General features: G+C 39.3%; 1 protein-coding gene across 1 annotated transcript in view; it reads right to left on the bottom strand.

The window, feature by feature from the left end:
- Nucleotides 1-291: 291 nt before the first annotated feature.
- IL10RB (interleukin 10 receptor subunit beta) overlaps nucleotides 292-10,812 on the bottom strand; it is a 10,744-nt gene continuing 223 nt past the window's right edge. Inside the window, exons 2-8 of the mRNA XM_031556005.1 lie at nucleotides 10,702-10,812; nucleotides 9,646-9,769; nucleotides 8,152-8,318; nucleotides 5,569-5,735; nucleotides 3,798-3,948; nucleotides 2,637-2,794; nucleotides 292-1,037 (exon numbers count right to left, since the gene is read on the bottom strand). Of these exons, the coding sequence (XP_031411865.1) occupies nucleotides 825-1,037; nucleotides 2,637-2,794; nucleotides 3,798-3,948; nucleotides 5,569-5,735; nucleotides 8,152-8,318; nucleotides 9,646-9,769; nucleotides 10,702-10,812 (1,091 nt within the window). The 3' untranslated portion in view covers nucleotides 292-824. The remainder of the gene's footprint in view (nucleotides 1,038-2,636; nucleotides 2,795-3,797; nucleotides 3,949-5,568; nucleotides 5,736-8,151; nucleotides 8,319-9,645; nucleotides 9,770-10,701) is intronic.

Below are 10,812 nucleotides of genomic sequence, written 5' to 3' on the forward strand. Positions count from 1 at the left end.
CACAACCAACTGGTTTTAATTTTTTTTTTTTTTTAACTGAGAATATGTATCAGGTAAATAAAATGAACTTTTAAATCTCTCTTTAACTGTAAAGTTTTCCATAGAGTTCAGTCCACTCTGGATGAGGTAGGCAAATTTCAGTAAGCTACGGAAACTGCAGGGCAGAAGCTCAGGGGATTGACCAAGACCTGAACACAGAGGACTGCCTGGCAATGCAGTGCTATGTTCCTGTATTACTTAGCAAGGATGAATAAGACTTTGCAATGCAAATCTAAGACCTTGCAATGCAAATCACACTATTAATGTTTGGTTTATTATGATGGTACATTACTCACTGTGAATAACTCCAAGGTTCTGCATCAGATTAAAAAAAAGAACAAAAACAATAAAAAGATTACATTGTTATGGGTATCTTAAATATACACACTTTCTCATTATAAAAATAAGTCTGGTTGGCTCTTCCTTTGCAAAATGTAATCTTGCCGTAAAAACCTTATACAGCACACCATTGTGACTAGCTGTCGCAATAAATAGTTCATCCAAGTTAAATTAGCTAGTATCATATTTCTGATATTTGCTTTTTAAATTAATGGCATAGTATAGCCAGAGTATTGCTACAACTTCCCAGCGAGCCACTAAAAACAGTGGCAAAAAAATAGGTTTCATTTACTTTCACAGCCATCAGCAATTGTCTTGGACTTTAAAAAACAATGTCAGAAGTCTGTGGTCAGAGTTTCAAGTATGAATTTCCCTAAGAATGCAGCAATAAGAGAAACTTAACAACCTTTGTTTTTCTTTCAACCTGACTGAAGTGTGAGGAGTGTTTAGTTCCTTTCCAAAGGTGATAGTATTTCTGAATCAGAAACTTCTTGTTTGGAGTCCTGATGGTACTCTGTTGTTTCGCTGGCCTCTTCCACAGTCTCATCACTTTGACTTTTAGGTTCTTCTGAAATGACAGTGAGCCAATCATGAAAATGATGCTCTTCTTGTGGAACTGGAGAAATAAACTGCGAACCACTAGGAGGTTTGCTCAAAAACTGTGAAGGAAAGAGGAAATGAGAGGTAAGCTGCACCAGCCATCCCATCCTGCTTGCTTAGAAATATGTTTTATATTGTTTTCCACACAAGCTAGCTTTCTTAGTCCTTAGAAGTCCTTTAGAGTGCTGACAATAGAGCAAGCTCTTTCCCCCTTGCAAACCAGAAGTGCCTTTATTTGTAAGAACCAACCCCATGGCAAGCAACTTCTATGGAACATAAACTTACTTACTTTATAAAAACCAACCTCCTAGGTTTTGTTTGGGAAGAAAAATGACAATGATTTTGCTGCAGGTGAAGGAGCCCACAGAGAGATTTAGAATAGCTTCAAGAGACACAAATCATCTGAACCATCTCAGAGAGATGTTAGCTTGATACATTGAATAGTGCTGTTTTAAATGTCAATATGAAACATAACTACTGGGTAAAGGATAGGGAGGGAGATCTACAGAGCTATGCCTTCACAGCAGCTGAGCTCCAGGTTCAGCAACTGCTGAGTGCTGAGCATATGCTTAACTTACAGTACAAGGTGATTGCTAGGCCTGCGACAAAGCTTTAGAGTGCTAAATCCTGAAGGAGGCAAAATGGAAGGCTGAAGAAATGCTTCAGGAAATTTAGAGCAGTATAAGTTAGCTACTTTAGCACATATAACATTTTGCATAACCTTGTTCCTTAGAGATTCTGATATAGCATAACTGATTTAAAGCTGCTGCATGGGTAACAAGGTCATTGCCAGTAGCAATGGCTTAATTTATCCCGAGTCTTCAGATTTCATTAAATTCTTTGCTTAAGTTGAGTTCTAGTATATTTGTGTAATAACCATTTCAGAACAGGTGTACAATCTGAAGTGTAAAATCAGAAAGTGGAGACAGATCTCAGTTGCTCACCATATTAAAAGAGGAACCATGGGTTAACACCTGCTATTCTCTGACTTCAAAATGCAAGACAACATCCTGTTTCTAAGCCATAAAAAGCCTCATATTACAGATTATGTAATTGCTTTAGGAATAAAAGTCTATGCCAAATTTTTAATTGTCCAACTTTTAAGTATTTTGGACTATTCTGTTGCAGAGCAATTCAGAATTACAGCATTTTAAACTTTATTTTACACCAGTATTCTTCAAAAGGAAGACTGATTTCAACATTGTGCTTATATCTATGCAGAGCTCAATGAAGAAAATGAGGTAAAATTAATGCAAAATTTATAACCTGTAAGTATCTGAAACTAAACATTAAATGAACCACTTTCCACCACCATGCTCCTGCCAAAAAGTTACCTTCTTTTGTCAGCTTTTCCCAAAGTTCACAACTTCATCACTTACACTTAGTTGAATAAATTGTCTTTAGTTCATGTATGGCAGAAGAGCAGGAGCTACCATACACAATAGATATATACTAGCAGACAACAGAATGAGTTCTTCAGAGCACCTACCAATAACCAGTGCTGTCCTTTATCATCTACAAGCCTCCCTGATGGCTGACAACTAGGAGCAAAGGAAGAATGCAAAATAAAATGGAAAGGTTTGGCTGCAGAGAAGCTTTGAGAAGCAGAGAGTTGTACCAAAAAGACTGATTTTAATTGTGCTAGGGAGGGAACAAACCTCTTTCAAGTGTTGTGGGAAAATATATGAAGGGCAGAAAACATGCTTGGTGAGTCGGTACAGATACCAAAAGGAAATGAAACAAATAGGAACAGATATTATAACAGCCAGCATTGATCCTAGAAGAACAATCACAACTATCCACACAGGAGTTACACCTGCAAAGATACAAAGAAAATACATTAAAACTGCAATTACGAATTCTATACATGCTCGTCAAATAATCACTTTCCCAAGGGAATTATAAAAAACAACCTGTCTTAATAGGGTGAGAAGGTTCTCAATAAAGTGCATATAAAAATTACTAGATTTAGAAATTTACGGTTACACTGCTACACGATTCTGCATGCAACACTAAGCAAAAGATGAATGTGATCATCCACAGGATGATATGTGGAAAAAAAAAGCTCTTGTATACATTTTTTTGTATTCTTGGGGTGTAGGAGTTGATACTGCCAGAGTATAGGATTTCATTTTTCTCTTAAGGATACATGTAACAATGGCAGCAAAGTAAAGACACAGGACAAAAGTCTGTAGGCTTCCAAAATACTGAGACTTTGAGAAAAGTTGTGTCCATTTATGGATTTCACAACAGGTGATGAGAACAACGTAGCCATTCAACACTGAAAATATTTTACATCGTGATTGCTAAGTGCAGCTTTAGCCACAGATGAACAAGCAACAACACCACCGCCTAAACCCATCTGCAATTCAACTGCAGTGCATGCAGATAACATACAAGTAGAAAAAATATTTAGGACATTTTTAAGAGTAACAGGTTAGCTTCCCAAAGATGGCTTCCTCTGCTCATTAACTTGTGTCTCTGCCTGAAGAGAAGGTTACCTGAAGTACACATTATGTCTGTGAAAAAGACATGTGACTCTTTTTAACTGATCCTTTATCCTAAATCTCCCTGCTGAGATTACAGGGACCAACGATACAGATTGCTGGACTCCCTCGGCAGCAGCTAAGATGGCATGGCTGGAAATGAATGCGTTTTTGGTGCCTAACTGCCTTAAGCATGAAAAGCAATTTGTTTTTATCATCAATTAACAACTACTGTGCTTTACACAGAAAAAAAGCACTGTGGCCTCATGGCAGACATTGTACATTTTCTAATTGAACACCATGTTTATAACATTCTGATGCTCCAGATCTTACCATTATGGGTGGTCTGCTCACAAAGCTCTTCACTCAGTTCTCCTGTTTTGTTCCACTCAGGAATAACCCCTTGCACTTGAATACAGTATGTCGTCCACGGCTCCAACTGAGATAATATTTCAGAGTTATGGTTAGTATCTATGTGAATTACCTAATAAGAGAGAAGGATACAAAATAAATGCAAAGCAGGAGTCCAGTGAATGTACAAAGTAATTAAAATGGCAGTAGGACAAATCCTAGCAGTTACAGCTGCAATGTGAATCAGGCTTTTAGAGGCAGAATGAAACGTCTTACCAGTGTCAAATAACTGGTATCTCACTGATTTCATCTCTGGTTGGAGTGGGAGATCACTCATACCACTACCTTTGTCTGTCTTCACTAATGCCTCCAGCTGCATTAGTGAAGCTGTGGTCTAAAGAGCCCTACAGAGAAGTGATTAATCAGATGCTTGCAGAGAGAAAGAATTGCCTTGCCAGATGAGATCACTTGAGAATGCTGTTACAGACAAACATCACCTAGTTCCAGAGCCAGTATGATGGAAGATCTAGACAAAATTTAGAAGATAGTGAAATAAAAAGAATTGTTGAAGTATTAGATGATGGACAACAATGCAATTTGCTCTTTACAGGCATGGTTGGTTACATTTCTTTAGTTACTTACACGGTCTCTGCAAAATATAGCAACTCCTATGAGTTGGCTCATTATGTAATAAAAACAGACTCTTAGGGCTGAGAAGACTTTCTAGTAAGTATTCAAGATTTTGAGCAAGCCTCCACTTCAGAAGAACAGCCTGTGAAATTATGCAGTCTGTCCTTTTGCCTCTTTGATCCTGATGGGAAATTTCTCAGACTGAAGTGTTACAAGCACAGACTCTAACTGAAGTTGCTACTTTCTCTGGTAAATGGTCTTAGTTTGTGGCCCATACTCAAAACCACCTTTGTTTCTTGTAACTGGGGAACTGAAAAGCATGTATTGTTTGGGAACTAATGATCCTTAATTTTCTGGAATTGAATGCCAAGGAGTTTTGCAGAGTAAAAAACACACATTAGAATTATATGTAATGGAGTCCTACTAGATGAAAATTGTAGTGATGTACCAAGCCCTTCCAGTAAAGTGCTTCCTTCTTTTCCTGTAATGGAATTTATGATCCTAAATAATTAATAAATCATTTATGATCTTTAACCAGGCGTTCTCTAAGGAGAGGCCTTTTGAGTTGAGTGACACATCTGCCTGAGGAAAAGGCTGTCCATCAAATAAAGCAGGCAAATAGAAAATGATGAGGTAAAAAGATGATCACAGAACAGAAAGCCCCAGCCATGGTGTTACTGAAAGCTCAGTGTTCCACAAAGAGCACAAACACTAGAACGACAAGAGATTTGAATCTAAGTCAGCTTATCACCATGTTCTTAGATACCACTGATGTCGCAGCATCTAAGTATTCCCTTGCCTGTGTGTGTGAAATACACAGACTTGGTAGGAAGACTGCACCACAAGTCAAACGTCATTTCCTGAGGGAATAAAGTCTTATAATGTAGCATTTATTTCTAATTAAGGAAGGAGCAAATCATCTCTGCACTACTGTTTAGCTACACAACTGTCTGCCATTTTGCTGTGAATACCAGTTGTACTCACTAGGTTTTATTCTCTAATTAGTAGTGATGTAGTTTTATTCCAATACTGTTATTTTGTTGAAACTTCGTATCAACACAGCATTTTACCAGGAAAACCCTAAAAAGTCATAGAGTCACAACATCCTGGAGGCAGAAATTACCTTTTTATTGCCGCCTTTCTTCCAGTACAGTATTCGGTAATTCCATGAGCCGTAATATTGCTTAAGAGACCACTTGTCATGCGCATGGTCAGCAGCTGGGCCTGTGAAGTCCACGTGCAAAGTCCCTGACTCAGACTTCACATTCACACTGGGTGGCCCAATGACCGCTATATGGAAGAGACGAAAGAGCGGAATTCAGTTTTACGTTGTTTTCATTTTGAATTTTTACATAAACTGTGATAATTCATGCTTTAAATCTTTTTATGTATTAAAAAAAAGTAGTTTTCTGTCCTGAGTCAGGCATAAATAAAGCCTTTCTTAATAGAAAGGCTCTTCAAAGAGAATTGTCTTTGCAGTTTACATATTTAATTCACTCAGTTCTCTTTTTCCAGCTGCGGGCACCCTTGGGGAGGAAGGACTATTTCCATGGGTTATTGCTCACTTCTCCTCCCAAGATGCACTGTTGCAACATCTGAGGAGACCTTCCAGTGAAGCATCTCAATGTTCTTTTCACTGTGATTGTTTCGACAAACTGAAACATTTGAATTACTTCTGTGCATCTTGATTGAGCTCCTTAGGTTAAATATTGTATTTCAAAAATGGCTTGTCTTTATCAAGTTTTTGTGCCACCACCTAATTTCATGAATAGCTTAGTTGTCAACAGCATTATGTGCTGTGAGCTCTCCATTAAAGCCTCCTCTAATTCCAGCAGCACAACTCTGCCTTAGCTGCCTGTAATAAAGTTTGACCTACCTACAGTCACACTATAAGGTGTCTAGGAAAGGAAAAGCTCAAAATACGGATAATTTTGCATTGAGAGATATGTGTTTAATTAAAACAAAACACTTATTCTTTTCTGAACCATAGATTCATGTTATGCTCATTAATTTGTTTCTTTTTGAACTTGTGAAAAATAGCATGAGGAAGGTCTCCATTACTCTCATCTTCTTAAGCTGTTTCTTCAGTTAAACATGGAATTTCTTTAAGCAAAAATAAAATATGCACCACCAGAAATGGTAACACAGAGAGGCATTCAGGTATTTTTATCAAGGTGCCTTGCTGAGATCAGCTATGACCACCTTAAAAATCTCCATGTCTTCTGCAGAGATTTGGCCCAGGTAGTACTTCCAGGTCCTTCTTTCCAAGTTTTCTCAATTCAGGCATAAACTGCCTCTCTAAAGCCAAGCCTGCATTGATGACTACATTTTCTTTCAAACATACGTCAAACTACAACTTTGTTAATTAATGCTTTACATGTTTGCTCTCTGCTCTGATAACCCATCCATACTTTTTGTATTACACTTTCTTTTGGCAGTAATTTAAATTTGCCATACATGTCCAACCTGCTAATTTTATAGGGTTTTTTTTTGTTGCCCCCTTAATTTTATGCTTATACAGAAATGTATGTATACATATTCACAAAAAGAATTTTTGTTACTTCTATACATTATTACATATTTTATGTGAGGCCCATGACAATTGCTGTTCACTCAGTGCAGCTCAGGCAAGCTAAAAAGTTGGACACCCACATTAATTTGCAATGCTGTGTTTTGTTTATTGTGCTATGTTCCAGCACTTCTGTTCTGGGCAGATTAAGTTACATCAACATTATGCTTTTGGAGAGATAACTAACAGAAATATTTAGAAAAACAAGGCTGTAAGATTCTCTGAAATCCAAGGAAGAGAATGCTGAAATTAAGCAAATGAAGACAGAGCAAGAAAGAAAGGATTTTAAGAAGTATTTCTCAAATGTGAGATTTGGTATTAAGAGCCGTGAGGAAAAAAAATGCCTTGGGTAACATTAATTACATGGTCTAAAACAAGTTGATTTGGTTTATGAGCAGAGGAGGAATGTAAGAAATAAAGGGTTCTTATTGATAAAACTCACTCCCACATTCCAGTGCTCAGATGAGAGATTAATAATTACAGCTGGACTAGGTGACAGATCTTTACTATGAGAGTGGTGAGGTGCTGGCACAGGCTGCCCAGAGAGGTTGTGGATGCCCCAACCCTGGAGGTGTTCAAAGCCAGGATGGGGCCCTGAGCAGCCTGATCTAGTATTAAGTGGGGAGTTGGTGGCCCTGCCTGTGGCAAGGAGGGGTTGGAGCTTCATGATCCTTGAGGTCCCTTCCGACCTGGGCCATTCTGTGATTCTTAGAAGTCTTCAACCTTAAATGATTCTATGATTAATATCTCTGCTGTGCACAATCATATAAGTCAATATCTCTCACTAAGGGCTGTAAAGCTTCACTAACAGAACAGTATTGTACAATTAAGATTATTTCTAGACAGAAAATTAAACTTTTGCTGTGAATGCCCCCTTTTAAAAATGGAATAAAATAAAACATCCTCCAAAGAGGTTTTGAGTCCCAATACTAATATTCAGTAAAACAGTGAATCTTCAGCATTTTCTGAGAGCAACTTCCCTCTTCAAAAAATGAAAGTGTTACAACTAACATTTTATTTTTCAACATAATTACTTTTAAAATAGATTTCTACACTATAGCTTTTCTTCTGGGGCCAAATTGTACAGGTGTATCAAGAACAGACAACATTTTCATGGCAGATTAGAGGAAGGCTTACTGTCAGCCATTGGCTTAAACCTGACAACCGCCCAGTCCGAGTGCTCATCCTTCCACTCTGCCCTGACCCGTAGCACATAGGTTCCATAAACAGACAGAGAAGAGACGTCGCACTCCGTGACATTCAGGTTGGTTGTCACATTAGTAAAGTCCTGCTTAGGGAAACTGCTGTATGGAAGAAGGAGAAAAAAAAAACAAAACAAAAACAAACAAATAAACAAACAAACAAACAAAAAAAAACAAATTAAATGATAGGTAAACTATAAAATGGACAAAATATCTTTCCTGTCAGTGAACTGGGACAGTGGCATATCTGCTTCTTAATACACCCAGTTATGACTCATGGACAAAGAAAGGTAGATCAAGGTAGATTATTTCTAGTGTATACACACACATTAAGCACTTCATATATACATATACATTCATGACAGACAGAGAGTCAGAAAATAGAAGCCCTTTTCTTGGCAGTGGTTACAAAGATGTGATTCAGCAGACACTAGGTATTAGACCAGACTGGAAATATTGGACAATACCTCCGTGTGTGTCTTTGCTCTCTGACTTTGCTGGACCCCTCAGAGATGTGTCTAAGAGAGAGCTGGGGAAACAGTCTGAGAGCTGACTGGGGACTGTTTAATAAAAGATTATGCTGCTAGGGATGAGAGATCAGAGAAGGTCCTAATGTTCAGCAGGATTACAGCTGTCAAACAACAGGTGATGGCTATGCAGGCAGCGGCTCATAGGAGCCAACTTTAAAATGTGTTTCCAGTTCTGAAAAAGTACATATGAAACTGCTTTGGTTTTGGGCACCTCAGTACAGAAAGGACATTGAGGTGCTGGAGCAGGTCCAGAGAAGGGCAATAAGGCTTGTGAAGGGCTTGGAGAATATGCCTTACGAGGAGAGACTGAAGGAACTGGGGCTATGCAGTCTGGGGAAAAGGAGGCTGAGGGGAGACCTTCTTGCTCTCTTCCAATATCTGAAAGGTGCTTACAGTGAGAGTGGGGTTAGTCTCTTTTCACTGGTGACAGATGACAAGATGAGGGGAAATGGCCTTAAGTTGTGCCAGGGTAAGTTTAGGTTGGATATCAGGAAACACTTCTTTACAGAAAGCATTGTTAAGCACTGAAATAGGCTCCCCAGGGAGGTGGTTGAGTCTCCATCCCTGGATGTGTTTAGAAACCATTTGGATGTGGTGCTCAGGGACATGATTTAGTAGAGGGCTGTTAGAGTTACGGTAGTATGGTTAGGTTGTGGTTGGACTCAATGATCTTTAAGGTCTTTTCCAACCTGAGTGATTCTATTCTATTCTATTCTATATGCAGAAAAAATGTCAGCCTTGTTATTCAGCTCAGAAGACAAGCATCTCATAAGCTAAAAGAAAAGGAAAGCTACCAATTTCCCTATAAAAATGGAAAGAAGTCAAACATGCACAGCTGTAAAATGTGGATTTTAAAAAACAGTATCACCAAAAAAAACCCACAACTCTGCCATACTTACCTTTTGAACTGGACAGTGTAACTTAGATTGCCTTTGTGAACCGTAGGTGGATCCCATAGTAAAACGCTCCGAAAATTTACTGAATTTATCCTTGCATTTCGGGGCTTGGGCACTATTCCAGACACTGGGAGCAATCAACAACAAACATTTTAGTGTGTGTTCCTCCAGTGTCTTTTCAGTCATCCATGACATAAATACAACCCTCCCTTTCAATCTCAGCCTTTAAAATATTTTCTCAAACAGACTCGAGCATGTGCTAGCCACATTCCAACAACTAATTAACCCTCGATGCCTATCATTAGTCTCAAGATTGTGCAACAAAGACAAATCAGCTGGCATCAGTGACTTCCAGTAAGTACTGCCTTCATGATAACATCACTTCTGAGCAATGACTGCTCCTACTTATGACTTGTTGCCTATCAAACTGCCTGCACAAGCTTTCACTGAGATTGCCAACACTGTTTCTCTGCACTGCTCCTATAGTACTATGGCTAAACATGGCTGTGTGGATGAATTTTTTTTGTATTTTTATTTTTATTTTTTTGCTGAAGGGGAGCACAAACCACAGATCCAGAAGGGTTTGGGTTGGAGAGGATCTGAAAGTCCACCCACCCCAACCCCTGCCGTGGGCAGGGCTGCCCCCCAGCAGCTCAGGCTGCCCAGGGCCCCATCCAACCTGGCCTGGAATCAAGAAGAGTCTCTCCGCACAGAACTAAAAGAATGAAACAGAACCCTTACAGATGTCATCACTGCGTGGATTAGTACTGACTTTTAAAATGCTTTGTTTGTCCCTTTTAACGGCCGCCCTTTGGAAGAAGGGAGATAAACGAGAAGTAGCTTTGAAGACAAGAGATCTATGAAGTATGCCATGCAGATAAAGGTGCTATTGATCGGCAGTCTTCATAAGTGATGAGAACAAAACCGAAATTAAGTAAAGGAAGTCCTCAAACAGCACCGGCCGTAGTCCATTACTGTTACGACTTTATCATTTTAAAGCAACCGCTGATACTGAAACGAAATCGAAGAGCACGCCTGAGCCTCGTAAACAAGCCTCACCCGAACGCTGCTCCGACACCGCAGAAGTGCTCCGCACTCCCTGCCCTCTCGGGTTTCGCGCACCCCGGCTCCCCACGCAGGCCGAGTCCCACCGCAGCGGTCCGGCCCGGC

This window comes from Meleagris gallopavo, chromosome 1, assembly GCF_000146605.3.
Source record: "Meleagris gallopavo isolate NT-WF06-2002-E0010 breed Aviagen turkey brand Nicholas breeding stock chromosome 1, Turkey_5.1, whole genome shotgun sequence".
NCBI lineage: Eukaryota > Metazoa > Chordata > Aves > Galliformes > Phasianidae > Meleagris > Meleagris gallopavo.